Consider the following 25,046-nt stretch of genomic DNA (forward strand, 5'->3'; position numbering starts at 1 on the left):
CCTAATTTCACTTTTGCCCCAAATTAAATCCAAACCCTAAATTTAACCAAATTAAACCCTAACTCCACTCATCTAACCCTAGCCACCATCCATTCTATTTTGCCCTAATTAACCTACGGAAGAAAGAAACAAAAATGAAAGGAGAAGGGGGAAAAAAGGAAAGGGAGAAGAGAGAGCGCTTGGGATCAGAGAGGAAGAGAGCGACGGAGAAGAGAAGGATCAGAAGGGAAGGGACCGTGTCCTGCCGCGCCGCCACCGTCACCCCGTCATTGTGGCCGTCGAGTCACTGTCATAGAGCTGAGTCACGAAGAGTTCACGAGCGAGAGAGAGAGACGTGGAGGGCGAGAGTCTTAAGCCTAAGACCGCCGCGACCGTCACAGCACCGCCATCCTCGTGTCAGTCATCGCCGTTGTCAGTAATGAAGCCCGTCGCCGCCATCCGCGCCTCTGTTGCTGTCAGAACCGTGCTCCGCCGCTGGAAGGATCTTCGTTGCCGTCGTTGAAGCGAACGAGAGAGAAGGAGACGTGGAAGGAGGAGCCGTTGAAGTGAGCTTGCTTCCGTCGCGTCCTGCCTAGCCACCGTCATCGAAGCCTCATTGCTGTTGATTAAGGGTGTTATCGAAGAGCTCAAGGAAAACGTGCAAAAGTTGAGTGGAGCCATCTTTCCACTGCTGAAATCATGCTTCGATTTCTGCCCTGTTCGGCCCGGATTCATTCTCCATTCTGCCCCGCCCCTGTTCCATTGGGGTTTGCTGTTCTTCATCGCGCGCCACCGTCGAGCCTGAAGCTGCCACCATCGTACGAAGCAGAGAGAGTGAAAAACGCGATGGAGGGGTGAGGGAGAAGTTTCCACTATTGTTGCCAGGGCTAGCCGCCGGAGCCATTGTCGTTGCCGCTGGAGCAAGCCGCTGCGGAGCGTTCTGTCATCGTAAAACTTGAAAGGGGATGTCACTGCTGTTGTTGCCGGTAGCACTGTTCCCGTTCTGGTTCCAATTCCTTCGTTTATGAGACCTGTAACATTTTCTTCCTTGCTTTGTTACCATTTTGTTCCTCTGTCATATTTTTTTCCTAATTATGTTAGCATATTTTATTCTGGTGTTGCTAATTTAACTCCTAAACAATTATGATTGGTGCTGAGATCATTGTTGTTGCTGCTCCAAGAGGAAAGTTGTTGCTACTAGGAATTAAAAACAAACGAAGGGTTTGTTGCGTTTAATTACCGAGTTTTGGTTAATTGAGGTAGGGGATTTTATTTTGAAATTAACTGTAATGTCATGGAAGTCTAGGATTTAATTTATTAGAACTTCTGATTAGGGATATTGTTTTTGATTATCAGAACTTGTGAATATTAAGGCTGTTGATTATTGTTCTGTGTAGTTTTTTTCTGATTTGTTACTTGTTTTTTTTTTATTTATTCTGATTAGTAATTTAGTATTATTGGAAATTCAAATTATTACTTTTTTTATTTTTAATTTGTTCTTAATTTAGTTAATGCTAGATTGATACCCAACAAAATCCATTCATAATAATAATTATTTACATGTTGATACCATCAATTGAGTTGTTACTCTTGAGTTGTTATCCATGATTGAGTTCATACCACCATGAACTGTTGATGAATTCTAACAGACAACACAAAATAAAAAATGTTAGTGAAACCACCAAAGATATTTGCCTCTTTGTTGCCGGCATGGAACTTTATGAAGAGTCTAAAAAGGTATGTAATTTTCGTCATCTAGCTTGCTTCATGATCCTTACGTTTGTTTTTGGAATTCACTTTGAGAAGTTTATGAATTATAAAATTGTTTGAAACTCATGAATGTATATTAACATGAACTTTCATATTCATCCAAATAAATTGAAACTTTAGCTGGATTATGTATAAGAATTTTGACTGTCATGAAAAACTACTTTCAAGTTATTTACTGAATTAAGCTATTACACATTTTTGTTCCCTATTTTCTTTAGGTAAGTCAAGTCTTTCTCTTTAGCGAGTTCTATATTAGTATACATTCTATGGAAGTTATTGTCAGTTGTTTAAGATAAATTTTATTCATTAATCATGTTGGATGGTGCTTATCGGTCCCCCCTTTAGAGGGTTGTACAAACGAAGTAGTTAAAGTGATGTAAAGTTGGTAAACAAAAGATTATGACAATAACAAATAGTATCTTATTGTTTAGTTATTCCATATATTACCTATGCAACAAATTGCATCAATGCAATCACTTAAGAAGTCCCCTCGTGGCAACTGGCAGAGAAAATCTAAAGAAGATAAAAATAAAAAATGTTTGAAAACTTGGCTTTATATGTATCCTTATATATTTTCAGAACTACTCCAAATGTTTCATATTATATTTGTCACTTTACCTTTCGTTACATGATCATCACTCATTTGAACATCATTCAGTGTTGTGTAAATATCAGATTAACAACAATTTTATACTATCTATCTTTTTATTATCACATTCAATTATCTTATAATAGAAGGTGTTTCACTGTTACCCTCTTTTTTTCCTTCTACAGTTATTCCTTGAACTACTTGATTGTCTGCTAGAATACTACTCCTATGTATTGCTTTATTGATAGTCTTAGCTTCACTAACTTCTATAAGATAATAAATAAAGGCAAAAAGAAAAGATGTTCCTAAACATCTTGATTATTATTCCATTGTTTTATACTTTTATGATATTTAATAAATTTCTTAAACTAAAATGCATGTTTAGATTTGAGTCATGATTATTGTATTAACATGTCCTATTTTATTGCACTTTTCTTCAAAGATTATTCATGGTAAAAATTTTAGAGTTTGTATTCATTGTTGAATAATATGAGTATAATTTTTTGTTTTTTCCTGTGCATTTTTAAAGAAAAACAAATCTTGTTTTTTAAGCTAGTGTTTTTTGTTTGGTGGTCTTTTCAAGTGTGTGGCACTTATTAGAACTTCTCCATGAGAAATGAGAAAGGAGCTGTATGAACATGATAGAATTTGTAATTTCTAGTTTACATTTTGGAGATTTATAATTCCTTATTTTTCTTGTCCTATGTATCTATCTAGTTTATTAGGGTTCTTCAATGTGTCTTGTTAGTTTGTACTTTAAAGTTTATATGTGAAAGATTTATAAAACAATCTTAGTGAATGAAAAATATTTAAACTATCTATGTTATTATATATTATATAAATGTTGACTTGTTGAGTAAATAAGTTAATATCTTAATTAATTAAAAAAATAATATAATTTGATAAATTATGTGTGTAATTTGTATTAAAAAAATTATTACAAATAATTAAAGAAAAAAAATATTACAAAATCAAGTTACATTTTGTAACAAAATTTTATGATAGAAAAAATAGATTGTCACCAAAAATACCTTCAAGATCAAAATTTGTTACCACTTTTGTAACGATTTCTAGTTTTTTGTATCAAAAAATTTTGTTACAAAATATCACTTTGAATTGTAACAGTTCCATTTTTTGTTACAAAAAATTTTTGTAACGGGACATACTACAACAGCCCTTTTTTTGTTTTAAAATTTTGATTTTTTAACAATTTTTTATTACAAATATTAATTTTTTTTTTGTAGTGTGTATTTATACACAAATGAATTGATAACCAATTTTAGTGACTAATTCTAGTATACCAATAATATTTTTGTTTATATAAACAATATTGGTCGCAAGCATGCCATAATGACAACACGTTGCAGTTGGGTGTGCAGGTTTTTAATAAAATGCCTTCGCTTGTTTCCAATTCTTGCATGCATGTATATATATCCATACATGATTCCTAATGAAGACTAAAGTAGTGGTTGTTAACTTGTTATTAGGTCTACAGGCTAGTCGATCGTTTAACTCTTTATCAACAAATTTTCACCCTATGCAATTTGAATTAAAATTAGACTATTCTATTATTTAAATAATCCAAATTCAAAATCAGATTGATTATAATTGAGCATCCGCGTGTATATTACCAACAACGTCGACTAATTTAAGAACATTATTTGCTACACGGTATTAATAACGTGTGTAAGCAACCAAAATATTTAACGGAAATAAAAAGTAATGATGGAATCTGAAAGTTCTGTTTTAAAGAAGGTAGAGATTAGTTGATGGGCAAAATTTTTTTATATAATTTGGTGAGGTAAAATTCGAAAAAATAGAGATCATTGGTAATTTTCAAAAATATGAGGACATGTAAAATTTGTCAGGAATAAATTGTCAAAAGCGAATTTGCCACAGCCAAATTGTTATTTTTTTTTTATTTTAAAAAATTGAATTTGTTGACTGTGAATGATTTTTTTATTTTTTTAGTTTTTAAAATGTGAATTAGTTGACAAAAAGTTATCTTTATTTTTTTATTTTCAAAAAAGTGAATTTATCGACGGCAATTTATCTTTTTTATTTTTAATATTTAATTTTAAAAAATACAATTAGCCGAAAACAAAGTGTTTTCTCTGATCTGTTATTTTTTGTTTTTTGTTTTTTGTTCTTTTAATACAATACGTCAAGAATGAGTTTTCATTACCATCTCAGTAATAATATTCCACTATTCTTCATAGAAATTACCTAACCCAAAACCATATACAAATGAAAAAGCGGAGGTTGGTGCCCACTAATTATCGTGAAGAAGTGTGCAAGTGTATGTGACTCATACATAATACATATAAGATTATAAGCTAGTAGTGGATATATATTTGGGTTAACTCGTTGATATATATATATATATATAATTGATAACTTGTGTTATGCATTAACTCGTCCAATACTTTAAGCTAATTAATTATTACATATTGATAAGACAAAACTGTGGATGAATAAAAAACGATGTGTAAATTATATTATTTATACAGAATAAAATCTATTTTAAAAAAAATTAATAATAAAATGCTAAAATACCATTTAGAACTAACATTAAACGAATCAGAAAGTAAAAATTTGATTTGAATTAAAAAAAAATTAAAATATTTTATTTATGATTAATTTTAAAGATTAAAATACTCGTAAATTATTTAATTGAATTAAAAAGTAAAAATTTGAATTCCATTTGAAGAGACTAAAATATTCATATTAAGGTTAAGGTTGATTAAGTTTTATTAATAATAAATTTGAATTAAGTTTTAAAATGACTAATATACCTTTTTGTTAATTTAAAAAAATTAAAATACTATTTTTAGTATTAAAGTGTTTTTTTTTATGGTATCTCTGATTCAGATAAAACAAAAAATTATTTATTGCAAATCAGAATTTCATTTAAAAATTTGATATTAATCAATAATTTATTTATACATAAAATAAAATTTAAACTCTAAATATTTATTTAAGAGAATTGTGAGTCACACGTATAAATTACATGATATTTTATTAATAATTTTTTAGTTAAACTAAAAATACATATAACTCCATTCAAAAAAAAATGTTCTCTATTTTTTTTCTCATACCAAATACACACATGCACTGATGCACCCTTAAATTGATAATTGAGGGAAATAAAGAAACACAAACACACACATCACATATACACCACTCGAACACCACGGGTTTCATAATTATAGACCCCATCCAGGCATCCATGAGATTGAGAGTTACACGTTTTACTGTTGTTTCAGTTTTATGAATCGCATCAATTAATAATGAGTTAATGACAGTAATGGTATGGAAAATTGTTTGTATAATACTGTAATATTATAATACACTATACAATACGCGAGCCCCCTCAACATACACAGCTAAGTTCTAACCGGAAATTGTAGGTACGAACCTAACTTTGGAAACTAATCCTGCACGTATTATTACTATCATCATAATTAATTAATTATTACTTCTTGCGTTGTTGGTTCTAGTTTTAAAATGTTAAATAGTAATCAAATACTGGTGTGTTGTATGACTTTTGACCAATACACAATTATTTTGGTGGGTGGAGGGGGGTGTTGGGTTGGAGAGACACACAACGGGCGTGCTACAACTTGTAGACATGTTTCTGTTAATATTTTTATGTGAGTTTTTGAAAGTTTATCCACTAAACTTTAATTAATAGGTTATTATACCATTCAAGATATAAACTGCATCTTAGTCGTAAGTCGTAACATACATCAGTTAAGTATTTAATGCAGTCCAACTGCATGTGAAGCAACCAATAACAATGCAAATTTTTTGCAAGTCCAAAGTGTAAAAAAAAAAATAATTGTTGAAAGTATGAAAAAAAAAATTAAGTTTTTAAATATTTGAATTGATTTGATATCTAAATTTTGAGAGCTAATAAACCTACTCTTCTTTATGAGTATTAATTTTATTTGTATCAAAATTTATATATTTTTGACAATAACAAAAAAAAGTGACTAAACTTTGCATAAACTAAAAATGAACAATAAAATTTAAATAATTTGAATAAAAGTGAAATTAAATTAGTTAGTAAAAATATTTGAAAAAGTAAAGGATAAATTAAAATGTAAAGGCCAATAAAAGATTGTTGAATTTAAACGAAACAAAATGACATTGCAAAGAAAGTAAATTGTATGAAAAGAAAGTATAAAAATGATAAAATAAAATTGAAATATATGAAAATTGATCAACAATATAATATTTGACACTAAACAATGATCGAAGTCTACACTTATTGAATACTGACTTATCAAAGAGTTTAATAATATTTTGTTGTTAAAAATATTATTTTTAATATAATACATAGTAATTAAACTCATCAACAACATAGCAATAAGCACAACTAGAAAATTACTTAATACAGACAGATTTAGTCTTTATTATAGACGGATTTTTGGTTACCGACGGATTTTGTCCCTCTGTAAAAGTCTCGTCGAAAATTATTTACCGACGGATATTTTTCTGTCGGAAAATTAACGATGGATTTTTACTAGTTACCGACGGATTTTCCGTCGGTAATTACAGACAGATTTTCTGTCGGTAATTGGCAACAAATTTTTTGACAGATTTTCCATTTGTAATTTGAACCTTGAAAAATCATCCCACACACAGACAAAAAATCTGTCTGTAAATCCGTTAGTAAGGTAAAATAACATTTTTTTAGATGTTTTTTATTAGAAAATAAACCTAATTTCATACAAAATAAATATAAATTTAATGAATACAAATTTCATTTAATTTTCATCTAACTTATATCTAAATATTCAGTATTTCAAAATAACTAATATTTGATATTAGCAATAAAATCAAACATGATGTTTAATTTTGACAATATATCAAGAACAAAGACATTTAGTAATCTCTTCTAAATAGTCCAACATCATTAGTATATATTTTTAACATACAAGAGATAATCATTTATAAATTTATTTTTATTTGGAATAATTTTGTGACGAGGGCTTCACTTAATTTAATCCACTTAATTTAATTTTCCTTGCATCCATATTGTGAGCATGTCAAGTGCGGCTTGTAGTTGGTCCATAGGAACCAAGTGTGCAGCTTTATTTACCTGTTTAATATATAGGGGTGGCAACACTACCCGAACCTGCGGGTACCCACCCCACTCCTACCCGCTTGGGGCGGGTAATTACCCGCCCCCGCATCGGGGCGGGTTTTAACGGGGCGGGTTCTTGGGCGGGGCGGGGCGGGGTCGGGTTTAGGTTAAATCCGCCCCTACCCGCCCCGGTATATATAATATATATATAAATATATATATTTTTAATATATAATATATGTAACATATATAAAATAATTAGTAAAATGATTAATAATATTATATCATATATAAATTTTTACTTTAATTTATGTTATGTATGTAAATGGTAGTTATATAATTTTTAAAATTTTATTTTATTTGTTGAATTTAATAATTATAGGGGCGGGTAGGGGCGGGGCGGGTACCCGCAGGGGCGGGTTAGGGTTTAACATTTTACTACCCGCGGGTAGGGCGAGGCGGGTTTTATGCCGGTTTTTTGTCAGGCGGGGTCGGGGTAGGGTAGAGCAAAAATCCGCCCCTACCCGCCCCGTTGCTACCCCTATTAATATAACTTAAAAAAATTAAACATTAATTTTAAAAATCTTGAAAATTAGATATCTAAAATCTATTGGGATATTATTATTAGAAAGACATACATACCTTCAAGAAAGTGACAGTATTTGTTACTCTGAAAAGCCATGCAGCTCCCCACAGTAACTCATCATGAACAACTAACACAACAAAATGCTTATTAATGAATTAATTAATGAATTATTCAAAGGAATAATAACTGGTATGTTACCATGAAACCAGAATAGGAGCAATAAAAAGGACAAACTGGTGATCCAAGTGAACTACTATAAGAACTCTAATGTTGATATGCAAACTGAAAAACTGAGAGAGCACGAGCAAACTCTTCGAAACCAAGTATCCCATTGTGCTTTGTGTCAAACAAATCAAATATCTAAGAGATAATACATTGAGAAGCTCATATGAGTGTAGTGCCTATTTTGGAATATGAAAGGAAAATAGACAAGGAAAAAAGGAATATGAAATTTTTCATACCAAAATGCAGGTTGACTAGGTCCTTTAAACATGTACCTTTGCGAGTATATAGCGAGGTTTTGTAATTATTCTTTTCACTATTTCCACTAAAGCAGAGCTCACTTTAAAATTAATGTCCAAACTTTCAGAGGCAACTGCACATTTGAAAATAAAGTAGATGATTAGATTGATGGACATGAAATTATATTTCTAACATTTAAAAGCACTTTGCTGTGGTTATTTAGAAGTTCAGATGAAGAACAACGGTAAACTATCTTAGGATGACATAGAAAGCTGATAGAGTCAGGATTATTAATAATTTAATAGTAGGCTTGGGATTGTATTAGTAACAATAGAACCTGACCTAATTGGAAAACAAGTGAATTAGGCTACGGTATTATTAAAGATAATTTTACTAATAATGTCATAATATATTTTCTCTTTTTCTCTAATTCTATGCCTATAATTGAGGTGGAGAGAAGATAAAGAAAAATAAAATGGAGAAAGATAAACTTTTTCCAGTTATGAGATTCTGGCTGGTCATTATAAGGGTGTCTTTATGAGCTTTAAGGTATGCATCTGCTATTTCAGCTGCTCGACTGACTTCCTCCTCCCGCTCCTCGACAGGCCTCATTGCAAGTTTTTCAACTGAGACCTATTTCAAAAAAGATCATATTAGATTGAAAAAATAATTTTGAAAAGAAAGTATTTTTGTTAGGCACAAAGCTAATGCCTCTGATAAAAGTTAACAAAAATATATATAAGTTACACCATGAAAGAAACAATGATGGATTCATAATAAAATGGCAAAAAGAAAATTTAAGATGTCAATCACCTCAATGCTTTTCAAGAAATGACCACACTGTAATTTAAGTTCTTCAACCTGTGGATAAACTTGCATGAGCACAAAATGGGTATGCCAAGGAGACTTGATTTGAGTAATTTATCAAAATTTCATTTTTCACCTGCTTTGTTGTTTTTGGAACATATGATCCCACAACTATCAAACTACCATTCCTTTCTCTAGTAATTCCTAGATCCTTTGGCAATATTGGGGGCCTCGAGATAATTCCAATTCGAGAAGAAACAAAACTAGCAGCAGTACGACATAAGAAGTGTTTTTCCATCAATTCTGCCTATTAACAGGACAAAACAACAAAGTAGCATTAACATATGTAAACAATCATGCAAAAGGGCCAAATAAATACAATTAACATGAATAAAATTCTACCTTGATCATTTCAAGTGCAAATACAGCCATGTCTCTTTCACTAGTTGCATTAACTACACATGCTGAACCCTGCTTTTACAATAGAAACATAGTAAGGGGATTGGTAATAGACACACACTAATTCATAATATTCTAACAAGACAAAGTCAAGTCACTGATTTTCTTCTTATAACTTAAGAATGTAGAAACTAAAGTGCATTATCAATTTCTGTATACCTTTTTTAGACTGTATAGATGCTGGCAAACTGCATCTGGTCCTCCTTTCCTCAAAAGTTCAATGGAAACAGAAGCAACAGTGGATGCAGGTATTCGACCACCAGTCTTCTCTTCTACCCACTAATTGGATAAATATCTTTTAAAAAATTTATTCTATGCCAACATAAAAAAAAAAGTCAGCACAATCCAGTAATAAAAAGGAACAAAGAGGCTTTTACATCACGCAGATTCGAAGATTTGTAGCCAAAGACAGCATCTTTAGCAAACTCTGTGTCTCCTGCAGGAATGCTGGATATGAGGCTTATAGAAGATCATATTCATTCATTTTCAAATGTTCAACAGCACATAACTAGAGAAGATTAAATCTTGTTAAACAAGTTTCATAACCTATTCCCATGTATGGTTGTTTCTGTGAGATGGAAGCTATGTAATACAAGTTCAATTTCTACCATCAAAAGTAGTGGTTAAACTACCTAGCTAAGCTTCAGTAGTTCTAACTACTTTCTCAACTTCAGCAATGGTGTTTCGAGCATCATCGATTTCAGGACCTTCCTTCTCATTTGATTCCTCTAGCTCAGCCTGAAAGAGGACATAAAAATGGCCCACATGCCATGAATCAGAAGCATAACATATAGACTCAATTTTAAGCATATACGCAACTTGGACTTGCTATTTGAAAATAGAGAAAACAAAACAAAAATATAGATCAAACATAATGAAGAAATAAGTACAAATTATTTCAAATAAATAAATGAACCTTCATTGGCTTGCTTAAGAGAACGAAAGATAGATTTCTCTTTAGTTGTCAACTTCTATATTTCAGTTTAATACATTTTGAAAAATATTTTTAGTTATAAAATTTTTTAGCAGAGTACCAATCAAAGCAGTGCCTCAATCTTCCAGTAATAAAATAAATAAGTTGTTTATCACATTGAGATTATGATTTGATGAAGAAAAATAAAGCGACACACAGGAATCAAATCAACAAATGCCACACTGATAAACTCAAAGTTAACCCAACTCATAACATCATTAATGGGTACCAATACCATCATCCATTGGAAACAAAAATCCAAGGCATGAAATGAAAAGCATGTAAAATGTTTGCAACATGAGAAAACAGCACAAAACTAAGGCATAAGTTAATAACCATGGAAAAAGAAAATAAGAAAATGTACATTACCAATGCTCCTTTTAAATCCACAAGTGTGGCCTTAAGGCGCTTGTGGAAATCAGGAATCATCATCCTAGACTCAGCCAGCACATTTTTCTATCCAAAGTATCAAGTCAACAAACAAAACTTGCAATCATTATTCACCATATCATCACTGACCTTAGTGATTTTCCAAAAACAATTACGGAGGCAAATCCACACCCTACTAAGATGTACAATTTAAAAACTTCAATCTAATAATAACTATATTTAAAAATAATCACATATTATTTTTACATAAATAGATAAATTGAAATTAGATACCTGCTGCTTGAGATCATAAGGGTCAGCACCCTTCTCCTTCATGTCAACAGTTTTTGCAGTTTCTCTCTCAACTTTCTTCTCATAAGATACTAATAGAGTAGATACTTGAATGCTGGAATTACTATAGCTCTAAATTTATTTATCTCAAACCTTGCTTATTTTACCATTGGATATGATTCTTATTAATTCATGCAAGATTATAAGTGGACTTATTGCAGTGAAGTTTTATCCATATTGAAGAACTACTAACGAGATTGTAGCATTACACTTCTGAAGTTTTATCTATATTGAAGAGCTACTAAACTAAACAATCAAGAGATTTTTCTTGGTCTCGTTAGGTACCTGAGCAAAAGAGTTGCTTAAGGAGTGAGCAGGGTCAGTTGAAACCACCATAGTGGGGGTGCCCATGATTTGCAAATCTCACTGCAAGGGAGGTAGCACAGCTTGTTTTTCCCACACCCCCTTTCCCACTAAGCATGTAATACTTCCTCTCCTTCCCTGCCACCATCTCGTCAAATCCACAAACACCTTCTGTGCAAGATCCTAGAAACCTCACTACATTACTAAATATAAGAGCAGATTAAAATATAGCAGAAACTGGTGTAGTACGATTTCTTACACTAATTGAAGAAGTCCATCGTAGATCCCAGGCATCGGTGAAGAATGCGAGACAACAGTAGGGATGATGACGGAGGTTCAAAGCAGAAGCAGAACCAGCTGAAGAAGCCTCCATTGAAGAAGACAAAGACTGTGCCTACTTCTTCAACAACGCATCTCAGAGTGTCAGTTGAGAACGCGATCGCAGCTGAGGAGCAATGGAACTTCCCTTCCTTTCTTGGTACCAAGCCAAGGAGGAGGCGCCCTTCCCCTAACAACCTCGATTTCTCCAAATCACTCCCTTCCCGCTTCGATCCCCCTCCTCCTCCTCCTCCTCCTCCTCTCATCCTTCATCGCCGCCAACATCACCACCACCTCTGATACCACAGCTCACTTCCGATACCAGCTCCAGGAGACTGCAACACCACAACTGCTCTCCCTTCTTCTATCTGATTTCAATTCAAATCGTTTATTCTGTGTTTTTTATTCCAATTTTTTAGGACAGGAACACATTGAGATGGAAACAGAGATAATTGACAATAAAGCAGATTGAATCAGAAGACTAAAATCACGACCAATAGATAACAAGAAATCACAAGTTGATATCAATTCTGAATGAAGAAAATAGAATCGAGAAAAAGAAAAGGCTTACAGCGACGATGTCAGGGTCACACCAGAGAAGTTGGTCTTTGCCGGAGAAGAAGTTACCAACGGAGTCAACTATCATTCCGAGCTTCGCTTCAAGCTTCGCCATTCAACAATAACCACCGAGTTGAGATGAGTTTCACGAATCGCTGCAGACGCGACGAGAGCAGCGGCGGAGGGAGCTCGTGCGACGCAAGGGATGACAAAGAGAGATCCTGCGAGGCGAGCGGCGGCGACAGCGGCGGAAGAAGCTGGTGCGATGGAGAGAAGAAGCAACTCGGTGACGGAGAGTGGAACAAGCTCATGTGATTTGTGTGGAGTGTGAATGGATCGAGAGGGTAGGGATAAAATTAGGGTTAACTCAATATTTTCGACGAAATATTTTAAATTACAGACTGATTTTTCATCCGTAATAATTTAATAAATGCATCATTTTTGTCCATTTAATTACAGATGAATTTTCCGTTTGTAACAATTTCCCACGAAAAAAATTAATTTTTCCGACAGAAAGATCGACGGATTCTCTTTTTCGTCTGTAATTTATGCTAATAAAAATTTTTTTATTTTTCGACAAAAAATTTCTCCCAAATTCTGTCTGTATTTTCGTGGGATAAAATCCATCAGAAATATCCATCTGTAGTAACTAATTTTCTAATAGTGAAAAAACAGTAACAACATAATTATCAATCACTATTTAGATTTTGTTTAGTGATAAAATTATGGATCTCATATATATTAGTCTTTTCATGTTGTATACAAGGTTATAATTTGCCCCCATCCTATTCTTCAAGAATCAGAAAGATGCTTTTCAATCAAGTTTGAATTTGTTCGTTTGGAATCGATCGAACTTGTTGAATAACTAGTATTTATATTGAATAAAACTAGTATTTATATTGAATAAATAGTATTAATAGTGATTTATCATATAAATATTAATTTTAAAGGATTTATATTTGTTCTAGGTTTTTAGGAAAAATGGAACAATTCTATTCAGTAGGAACAAAAAGAAGTGGATCTATTTTATTCTATATCCGATAAATAACAATACGCAATGGTGGTGTGGGAGGACGTTGACCAAATGAATAAAAAAAAGGATAGTTATATATATATATATACACACACTAAGCCTAAGGTTACTTTTCGTAAAAATGTCGGTTACAAACAATACATTATACGCCGCTTATTAAAGCCGAGTTATTATGACATAAAGTTGCATAGTTAAAATGAATAGATATTAAGTTGAGCGTCAGAATAATATTTCAAGCTGAAGTTCTAGCATGCTATAGAACAATTTGTATAAATTATTTTTTGATACACTTCTTTCATAAATTCTAATCGACAATTAACACTGTTAATTGGTTGGAAATAATAATTAGTTGAATATCATATCACATTTGCATAATTTGTTCAATGACCTTTATTTGTCTTTCTTTTTCCATCTTTAACTTCAGTCTGGGGATATCTGTAACCATCATATTAATTAATAACTGAATATAATAATAATGTCTTAAATAAAGGGGAGTTAGTTCAAATTTAGACATCAGTGTCCTAAAGGAATGGATCACGTTGCTTAATTTCTACTACACACACTTGGAGCTCTTCCGTGCGATGCCGAATTAAAAGTGACCAAGGAAAAGGGACACGACTAGCACAAAATTTTCCAATTCGAAACAAGTAATTTCTCATTTTATTAAAGATAAAGATACCCCTCGTTTTAAATATACTCAGCCATGCAAACTGTTGCAATAATACACTTTGATTGGAAGATGAGGTGTGGTATAATTAATAGTAGATGACAAAATCCGTTAACTTGTTAAGTTATTCAGTGGGCTCAGAGTGGCGCGTGTGAGGACAGGTGTCCATTTAGTGGCATCCGCTGCAGTTATCATTATATTTCCAACTAGATTGATAGGTTACATACTCTAAATTCAGCCACACAAATTAAAGAAAGCAAATCCAGCAAATATAATAATGCATCCACGTTTCGTTTCGTTTCGCTTCGTTTCTTATCTTTTGTATTAATACTATAGGCAAAGTTTCAGGTATGCCAATCACTTTATTAGAAGATTGAAATTTTGATTATTATGTCTATTAAGATATAAAATAAAAAAATATTAATGGTTCTAGTTGTTTTGTGAAATTGTGGTGGAGTCTTTAATTTTGTAGTGTTACAAAGGCCTTAACCTATAGTGTCGTTCTACTAACATGATGGTTTATTAATTACAGGCTATGTGTAGCTTGTCCCAGCCGGAGCAGGCTAGTATGGTTTTAATAAAATAGTTTTTTTTTTTTTTTTTGGTCTTATAGACATTAGAAGTAAAGGAAATAATATTGGGTAATGTTGATTAATGATTCGATACTGTAGATAAGTTGGTGAACAAAATATAAAAAAATTGTAGATAAAAAATTGAATTATAAATTTTTAGCGAAAAAAAAAATTGGAAATATTTTTATATGGTAGTAGTCTATATAGATAAAAAAGGCATTGACGATGTTGTTGTGAACATGCTGCGATTGTAATAGTGGAAAACTTTAAAAATTTATTAATTTTGCATAACATGAAAAAAAAAATCAAAGTTTATTTATAGATGTATATGGTCTAACTAGATGCGTAGGTATAATTTGATAAAACTTGGTAGAAAATTACTTGTGAGCAAAAATATACATGATTATTAGTACCATTAATGTTACTTAAGTGAAAAAATTTGAATGTCGGATGACTTTATATTTGACTTAGATAATAATGAAGTGAAAAAAAAGATATAGGATACTTTTTATATGTATTAGAAAAAAATTGAATGAGTGAAGTATTTAAACATTTATAAGGTCTCTTCTTACGTGCAACCTGTAAGTGAGTAATAAGATTGTGTAAGAGAAAAAATTTGTGAAGAATAAAAGTAAGAGTGTTGTGGTATGTATACATATCTTGGAAGATGATGTTATTGAGAATAAATAGTATGAATAGAATTCAATCTATTATGTATAAGATAATGTGTTATTATTATATGTATTATTAAACTAAATAATTAATATGATAAAATTTTTTATTAAATTTAGAGACTTAATATTATGATAAAAATTATAATATTAAGACATAAATTTTTTATAATTTATTTTAATTAAATTGTTCTTAATTGTATGATTATTAAAATGATATTAATAATTTGAAGAGAGAGAATCGTTATATTAACTTATTTTGAGAATTTTTGTTTACTACACATTTATCAATAGAATATTTCTATGATAAACATAGTATAAGAATTTTCTTTAATATGAGACTATCATGATAATAGACTATCATGATAATTAACAAATATTTAATTATTTATTATACTTTAATTTTAGAATTTCAGACGTATAATATCTTATTGTACTAGTTGAATATACATTGAATATAATTTATATATTTGTAAAATTAATTATTAGTTAATAACAAATCCGTCAACTTTTGATAGATTTTGATCATGAGTTATATGATTATAATGATTGAACTAAATAAAATTTTATCCAAGTGAATTGAATGAATAAAGAAATGAGTTTTTTGAGTCATTTATTAGTTCATTATGATAATGGTAATAAATTAGAGTTTGATAATTAAACCATATTCTAAAGATTAACAAAGAGCCAAAAATTATGGAAGGAATTATACTTTATTCTTCTCTTATTCTAATTAGTAAAATGATATTATTTCATACTATTAGATGTCAAAGAATGTTATTAGACGCCAAATTCTATTAGTAAATTTAATAATATATTACCGACTTAGTATTGAACATATCACTACTAGAAATAGGATTTTTTCGGACGAAAATTTCAAACGAAATTTATTCCGTCTGAATGACTTTTTCATTTCGGACAAATTTGAGATAAATGTTGAACAATTTTTAGTGGAAATATTGAAATAATATATTCTGTCTTAAATTTGTCTAAATTTTGTTCCAAATTTTGGCACCAAATTTTTTTTAGATGGCGCCAAAATTTTCATACAGATTAGCGACACATTTTGGACAAAAACTATAATTCGTCCGTATTCCATCTGAATATGCGCAATAACTTCAGACGGATTTGGGACGTATTTTGAAAAATGTTAATTCTATCCCAAATTTGTCTATAATTAGTCTTAAATGCTTTTACTATAACTAACCCTTTAAAGTAGACAAATTTTTTTCCCACAAATTTGAGACAAAATTAGCATCATTTGTAAATTTCGTTTGAAAGTTCATCAATTTTCAAACAGATTTCAAATATTTATTGAAAACTTTTAAAATTTAGTATAAAAATATTATTTATATTTTAAATTAGTCTATGATCTGTCCCAAATATTTTTGCTATTCCAAAATAAATTTTTTTTCCCTAAAATAACCTTAATTATATATAACTTATAAAAAGGTACCGTTTTTGTTTGCACCTTTCAATTCCAAAACCTCTTGATCAAAATATGAAATAATGATCATACCAATTAACATCTTATTTATTATTATACATATTTTTAAAAATTGGATTAATAGGCACATTAGTGCTTATTTATGCAGGCTTTTTTATATAAATAAGTAAATAAAATATATTAATTCCCATAATACGCATGCAGAAAAAGCTTTACAAAAATGCGCAAGGCCATTGTTCACAAAGCACCCGCGAAATGGATTTAGTCGCCATCTCAAGAGGGGCGCACACGAATTGGAACTTCTGGTGGGGAAAGCCATTTTGTGCCTAGCGCCAACGAAATGGGTACTTTTGGTGGGGCTATCATGAAATTTAGTTGGTTTATTTTTAAAATAAATTTTTTAATATTTTAAAAAATAAAAAAATTATTTAATTTTTTATTAAGTTAATAATTTATTTTTATATAATATCAAATATGAAATAAATTACAATCTTAAAATAATTAATTGAATCATTATAGATCAACCATTAAAATATAAGACTAGTAAATTAATCTATTATTAACCATAACTCTTTTAATTCAGGTAGTACGTACTCAGTACTAAATAAAAAAATTTAAATATTCAATCCTAAATTTTAGAACTAAATTGACTATATTTTTATTAGTTTTTTTTTTCTCTCATTGTATATTATATTTGACTTTTTTTAGTTAAAGTTGGGAGACTCTATCTTTTTATTTTTTTTATATACTTTATCTTTTTATTTTTTTTATTCTTTTACTTTTATTATATTTAATATTAAATTTCTTATACAAATTTTTATATACCATCTTATATTTAATTTTGATTTTTTTAGTTACCTCATATTATTTTTTAATTTATTTTTTTGAATTATTTACGTTATAATAATTCAAAATTTAATTTTTTAACAAATTTAAGATAAAGTGTATCTAAAAGAATTACATATATAAAAATCTTAAAAATAAATTAGAGGAGTGCTAGAGGGCCAACAGATTTTGTGATTTGTAGCCATCAATTAGCCATCAGTAGTGTTTTTAATGGTGTGAGATTACATCTAATGCTGGAGAATTACTCATTTTTCTTTTGATGGTTAAATGCTGGCCAAATTTTAATAAAAGTGCTGACTCCTAGACTTTCTCAATAAATTATATCTAATCTTCTAAAAAAAGTAAAAATAAAATATAATAAAAAAATCACGTAAAATAAAAAAGTCATATACTTTTTCATAAGATTAAGGTATATTAAAAATTTAAAAAAATACAAATAAATACATTTCTTAGTGGACTTTTTCATACTATTCATTTTGATCTTCATCCTCATTGTTCTCGTCGTCGTCCTCGTCCTCGTTCTCATCCTCATCCATATCTTCGTCCTCATCCCCAAGTGGCTCATCATCATCATCATCATCATCATCATCATCATCTTCTTCTTCTTCTTCTTCTTCTTCATATCTTGTACTATTTGTATCCAGTAAATCAACAATAATGTCAATATCATTTGAGATATGATTGTTAGATTGATTTGTGCCATCTTATTGATATGCAAAATCCTCTGTTGTTTCAATATCAATCTCACCTCTTGCTTTAGTTTTGAATACAAACCACCATTCTGCTTTTTCTTTGGTGTTGCTCATTGGATGAGGTGCAAAATATACTTGAATTGCTTTATGTGCAATGATAAACGGATCATATTTACCATATCGCCGATTCTTTCAAATCTGTATGATTCCATACTCTTTGTTTACCTTTGTTCCTTTGCCAATCGTGGGATCAAACCATTCACATTTAAATAGTACAACTCTTTTTAGTGGTAGTCCAGTATACTCAACTTGAATAATTTCATCAAGCTGGCTATAGAAATCATTTTCATATTCACCATAACCTGTGCCTTTGACACATATTCCATAATTCTGAATTGACTTTCCACTTGAGTGAGATCTTGTGTGAAACTTGAAGCCATTGACTTTGTAGATAGGCCAACATTTAACAATTCTCAAAGGACCTATGCCAAGGAATAAATATTCGAATTTGTCACATTATTTAAAGGATCATGAACCTGTATTAAATAAGAACCAATAAGTTAGAATATAATATGTCATCTACCAAAAAATGTGTGTACAATAAGACTATCATATCATGTTGACTTACATAATTTTTAAATCATTTTACAAAATCTGCTTCAATAAATTGATCAATTTGTTCATCACTTAAAGTAATACGATCTTGTCGTATGAAGTTCACAAAGATCCTGTAGTACATGAATTTCAAAAAAATTAAAATTATTAATATAAGAAAATATAATTAATAGTAAGAATATATATAGGAAGATAAATACTCACTCAATATATGGCTTAATTTCATCACAGTTTATTAGTATATGATTCATGGTTGCACTGAATTCTTTGTCATCTAAATAACGAGTTTTGCATTCACCAGCCAAACAATCAGGCAAATTAAAAATAGACAAAGTTGGTTGCATTGAATCATCACCCTCATCATTTTGCTTTCTGTCGATGCTAGTTTGGCTAAAATAGTACTCACAAAAGTGAGAAATCTCCTCAATTAGATATTATTCAACGATAGATCCTTCAACATGTGCTTTGTTCTTGACCTTTTTCTTAAGATAATGAAGAAATCTGTCGTAAAAAAAATTATAACAAAAATCAAATAACAAATAATTGGCTTAATAAAACAGTAAAAAGAAATTTGAGAATAAATATAGAGGTGTGACTAAGGTACCTCTCAAAAGGATACATCCATCTATATTGCACAGGACCACCGAGTAATGCTTCAAATGGCAAATGAATAGGTAGCTGTTTCATTGAGTCAAAAAATCCAGAAGAAAAAATATGTTCTAACTTGCATAGCACAATTGGAATATTTTCTTCAAGCTTATTGAGAACATCTTCTCGTAACGATGTTGAGCATAAATCTCGAAAAAATTGACTTAACTCTGTTATTGGCTTCCATATTTGCTCTGGCAATGAACTAAAAGCGATTGGGAGTAAACGTTCCATAAATATATGACAATCATGACTTTTCATTCCATATAACTTGCCCTCCTTCATGTCAACACATCTCCCTAAATTTGAAACATATCCATCAGGCATCCTTAACTCTTTCACACATTCACATATTGCCCTCTTTTGCTGGAGAGTAAATGTGTAATTTGCTTTAGGTTTTATAATTTTACCTCCACTTTGTTCTGGCAGTTCTAAAATTTTTCGCTTGCAGTATAATGATAGATCCATTCTAGCCTTTGCATTATCTTTAGTCTTCTCTTTGATGTCCATGACAGTATTGAATATATTATCAAATACATTCTTCTCAATATGCATTACATCAAGGTTATGACGGATTAAATTATGACGCCAATAAGGCAAATCCCAAAATATGCTTCTTTTGGTCCAATTACGCATACTTCCATATCCTTCTATCTCAAGTTGCTCAACATCACTTATCTTATCATAATTCTGAACTATATCCCATATTTGCTCTCCAGTCAATTTTGACGGAAGTTCTGATCTCTCAATTCTATTCTTATAGAATGCATCCTTGTTTCTTCTAAACATGTGATTATCTGGCAAGAATTGTCTGTGACAATCAAACCATGATGGCTTTCTCCCATTTTTTAATTGGAATACCTTTGTTCGTTCCATACAGTATGGACATGCTAGCCTGCCTGCTGTCATCCATCCAGACAATATTTTATATGCAGGAAAATCATTAATAGTCTACAACAATGCAGCTCGCATTACAAAATTTGACTTGGAATGAATATCATAAGTTAAAACTCCATCTTCCCATAGTAGTTTTAGCTCATCAATCAAGGGCTGCAGGTATACATCAATCCGAGTTTTGGGATTACGAGGACCAGGGATAATCATGGATAAAAACATGTAAGGAGTTTTCATGCACATAGAAGGAGGCATGTTATAAGGAGTGACAATTACTGACCAACATGAATATTGTTTACCAGATTGACCAAAAGGGGTGAATCCATCAGCACATAATCCTAGTCTGATATTGCGTGGTTCTTGAGAAAATTGTGGATGTTTTCTGCTTTTGAATCCGATAGATGCTCAAAAACTCCTTTAAACTCGTGATAAAAATGCCATCGCATGTGAGGTGCTGTGTTCATTGAAGCATAAAGTCTTCTTAAACGAGGTATAAGCGGTAAATAATGCATTCGTTTCAAAGGCACTTGTTTACCCTTTTTACCTATCTTATACCTTGGAGAATGACAAAATTTACATTCCCTTCTTGGTATATCATCCTCATTGTAATACAGCATACAACCATTAATGCAACAATCAATTTTATTACTTTCCATGCCAAGTTTCGATACTAGCTTCTTTGCTTCATAAAAATTGGAGACAAGTTATCCTTCGGCATCACTTCTTTCATAGCTTTCACGAAATCATCAAAGATTTATTGAGATACATTCCCTTTAGCTTTTATACTCAACATTTTAACTGTCATTGATAATTCTGAATGATTAATACATCCCTCAAATAATGGGCGCTGAGCAGACTGTAATAAATCATAAAATTTTTTAGCTTCTGCATTCGGAGGCTCCTCCATGTGTTCTTCAAATTGACTCATAAATTCTGGTCCAGCAGTATCAACCATCATAGATTCATACGAATTTCTTATTGGCACATTAGCATGCGGAGAAGAACATGTACCTTCTTGATTATTATCTTGATCTACATTCAAATGCAAAGGACTCTCTCCATGTGAATCCCAACACCAGTATCTTGGCATGAAACCATATTTATATAAATCTAATGAAACCTCATCCGGAATTAAGAAAATCTTATTTTTATGTTTGTTGCAAGGACATCTAAGTACACCGCCTTCAAGTATAAATTGAAGTTGTTTTGTAACTGTATCAATAAAATTTCGAACACCATTAACAAATTCCTGTCGTAATTCTCCTCAGTTTGGCAAATTTCTATTGTACATCCACTTTCGATGTTCTGGAATTTCCATATCTACATATAAAGTATATTAAAAATTAGATTAATTAAATTATATTTTTATGAGATAACCAATTATGAGTATAATTAATTTAATGTTACAAAATTATAATATTATATTTTGATAAATAATAAATCATCTCAAAAAAATGTACCACACTTCACCGATAATTTAAATTACTATTAAAAAATTAGTATATCATACTATTAAAATGAACTATTTTACTATAATTTTTTAGGAAAAAAACTTAAATGTATGTGTTGAAATTTATAATATGAAAAAATGATTATAATAAATAAAATATATACTAATTCTAAAAACACAAGGTAAAAATTACACAAAATCAAATAAAATAATAATATTATTCTATAAAAAAATATATATCGATAATAATGATAAAAAAATTTATATCAACAATGAATAATAAAAATTCATGTAAAAAATTATAAACATATACTTCAGTGAACATAAAAAAATTTTAAAAAATACAAAAATATAAAAATAAACTTGCAAAGATCTTATCCATTGTTATTAAAATCGAATCGAACCGACTGCTTCGACCAAAAAATCGATCAAATCCAAAAAAAAATCGGTCCGATCGTAGCGTATGAAGTTTGAAGTTTAAAATTTCTCAAAATGTGTGAATTGGAGTTCTAAAATCGAATCGAACCGACTGCTTCAACCAAAAAATCGATCAAATCCAAAAAAAAATCGGTCCGATCGTAGCGTATGAAGTTTAAAATTTCTCAAAATGTGTGAATTGGAGTTCGAACCCTTGTCATTTACAATAAAAATATCTTTCTCTGCCACTAAGCTGATTTATGTCTTAATAGTTTATATGCAAATTATAATATATATAGATATATTTTATCAAATAGTTTACTTCTACTTAATTTATTTTAATTTTAATTATAAACTCATTTATTCTTAAATTAATTATATTTTTATTTAATAATAATTATAAACTCACTTATTTTTTTCATAATGATATAATATCTATTAATATCATTTTTGCGACAGTTACTTGTAGTATATAATAGATATAAACTAATAAATAAATTATTAAAATTTAAAAATAATAGTTATTTTAATATAAAAATAAAATAAAAATATTTATGATAGAATAAAATTAACAAAATATTTATTATTTCTGTTCCATATTGTTTTAAATTAGCTAAATATTAGTAAAAATATGAATTTTTTTTTAAATTTTTTTATTACATTACTTTTTCAAATTGTTCAATCACAAAATCTCAAAGAGATCTACTGGAACCTTACTAAATCATACCGGTATTATAAATCTCATCGTTTTGAATATGACCGTTCATTGTTTCAAGTTTTTAACGTTATTTAATTTAAAACTTAAAAAGTATTCCATCCGTATGGCTGTGTTTGTTTATAGAGACAGACAGAGACAATAAGATGGAGACACTAAAAATTATTCTTTGTGTATTGTGTTTGGATACGATGTACAAGTCACTAATGTAATATCCAGTATTATGTTTGGATACACATGGACAAGACTAAAATATTATATAAAATGACTAAAATAGTCATGTAATTCCAAATTTTCTACATCAAATACAAACTAATTTAATAGAAAATGAGAGGACATAGGAGTACAGACAGAACTTGAAAAAAATGTTTGAAGAGGCAAAAAATTTTAATAAAAAAATATATAATAATATTTATATTAAAATAAAATTTATAAATATAATTATTTTATTTTTAAATTTAATATTTATATGTAGCAATACATATGGTTAAGATTAACAAAAAAATAAATCTGAGTTTGATTAATAAAAAATTTTGTTTAGGTTAATAAGCCAAACTAATTTTAAATAAAAAATCAATTTTAAAAAGGAATTCGTTTTTACATGAAAAAAAATAGTTTTTGCACATAAAAAATTTATTTTTATTTAGAAAACCAATGTTTTTTATCTAAAAACTTATTTTTCTTTAAATTATATAAAATCAATTACAACTTATAAATTATTTTTTAGCATTTTAAAAGATCAATTTTACCTTTGATAATATTTTTAAAAGTTTTAAGATTAATTATTTTTGTTATTATTTTTATTACAAATCAAATAATATAATACAAGGTTAAAATGGTATTGAAGTAAGAACGATAAGAAGGAAGGAATTATCCAGTCCAATAAAAAATTCTACAAAAAGGAGAGAATACCTGAAAGAAAGAGAAAGAAAGAACGCAGAGATAAAGAAAGACCAGGAAGAAGAAAGTACCTCTCTGAACACAACGCAATAAGAAAAATAAGAAGGAGTAACAGTGGAATAATAAAAAATATCTATAGACAAAAAGAAAAATAAAATTTATAAAAAAGTCTGTGTCCATCCTTCTAAATCCCGTGTCCATCACTGTCCTTCGTAAAAGAGTGGACACAAAAGTATAAAAAACTGTCTCAGAGACAATATGTTCAATGTCCATGTCCCTACTTTCAAACATTTTTTAGACATGTATTGTCCATGTCTCTGTGTCGTGTCTCCGAAAACAAACACTACCTATATGTTTTTAAAAAGATAAAAAAAGATAATTTTTTAAAAATCAATTCAAACTTATTCTTTATCAATTTTACTCTTTATTATTTTTTTCATAAAAAGACACAAATAACTTTTTATCTTAAAAATTATTAATTCAACTAAACAAGATAAATTAAATAAAGAACTAATCGGTAAATAATAAAATTATTAATAATGAAAAAGTATAATAATAAACATTAAATCACATAATGATAGATATTAAAAAAATTTTACCTATGTACGGATTGTAAGATGGATCGAAAATTTGCGAGTTAAGATAATTTGTCTTATTGGAACGATGGGGTGGGTACTTATAAAGATACTCCAACCTCAGAATATATTTAAAAAGTATATGTGTGTGGAATGACTAATGTAATTGAGGGGTCTCTAACATCTCTTTATATAATTTGAGACAATTATCTTATCTTATCTTATCTTATCTTATCTATCTTATCCATTAATATAAAAGATGTATTTAATTATGTTGATCTTCTAAAT

General features: G+C 29.7%; 2 protein-coding genes and 1 pseudogene across 2 annotated transcripts; all 3 read right to left on the reverse strand.

Moving 5' to 3' along the window:
* Positions 1 to 676: 676 nt before the first annotated feature.
* Positions 677 to 10,300, reverse strand: LOC107609877 (uncharacterized). The gene is made up of 8 exons (XM_088494898.1): positions 10,291 to 10,300; positions 10,122 to 10,180; positions 9,904 to 10,023; positions 9,688 to 9,756; positions 9,422 to 9,592; positions 8,970 to 9,111; positions 8,073 to 8,143; positions 677 to 919 (listed from the first exon to the last, which is right to left on the reverse strand). The coding sequence occupies exons 1-8, from the start codon at positions 10,298 to 10,300 to the stop codon at positions 677 to 679; spliced, it is 885 nt and encodes a 294-aa protein (XP_088351024.1).
* Positions 10,301 to 10,380: 80 nt separating this feature from the next.
* On the reverse strand, positions 10,381 to 18,354 carry LOC107607517 (tubulin-folding cofactor A-like). Its single transcript, XM_021106096.2, has 4 exons — positions 18,297 to 18,354; positions 11,381 to 11,469; positions 11,087 to 11,173; positions 10,381 to 10,482 (listed from the first exon to the last, which is right to left on the reverse strand). Exons 1-4 carry the CDS (start codon positions 18,343 to 18,345, stop codon positions 10,381 to 10,383), a joined length of 327 nt encoding a protein of 108 aa, XP_020961755.2. The 5' UTR covers positions 18,346 to 18,354.
* A 1,005-nt stretch (positions 18,355 to 19,359) lies between these two features.
* On the reverse strand, positions 19,360 to 23,335 carry LOC148553857 (uncharacterized; annotated as a pseudogene).
* Between the last annotated feature and the right edge of the window lie 1,711 nt (positions 23,336 to 25,046).

The sequence above is a fragment of the Arachis ipaensis genome, chromosome B7 (assembly GCF_059453495.1).
Source record: "Arachis ipaensis isolate K30076 ecotype BB chromosome B7, ASM5945349v1, whole genome shotgun sequence".
NCBI lineage: Eukaryota > Viridiplantae > Streptophyta > Magnoliopsida > Fabales > Fabaceae > Arachis > Arachis ipaensis.

Coding starts and splice junctions, on each gene's coding strand:
- LOC107607517 (XM_021106096.2), bottom strand. CDS start 18,345: ATGAGGATGAAGATCAAAATGAATAGTATGAAAAAGTCCACTAAGAAA. Junction 11,470..18,296: donor GAAAAAGTCCACTAAGAAAT/GTATTTATTTGT, acceptor CTACTCTATTAG/TATCTTATGAGAAGAAAGTT. Junction 11,174..11,380: donor CTTATGATCTCAAGCAGCAG/GTATCTAATTTC, acceptor TACTTTGGATAG/AAAAATGTGCTGGCTGAGTC.
- LOC107609877 (XM_088494898.1), bottom strand. Junction 9,593..9,687: donor TTGCACTTGAAATGATCAAG/GTAGAATTTTAT, acceptor TCCTGTTAATAG/GCAGAATTGATGGAAAAACA. Junction 9,112..9,421: donor TTCCAAAAACAACAAAGCAG/GTGAAAAATGAA, acceptor TTTTTGAAATAG/GTCTCAGTTGAAAAACTTGC.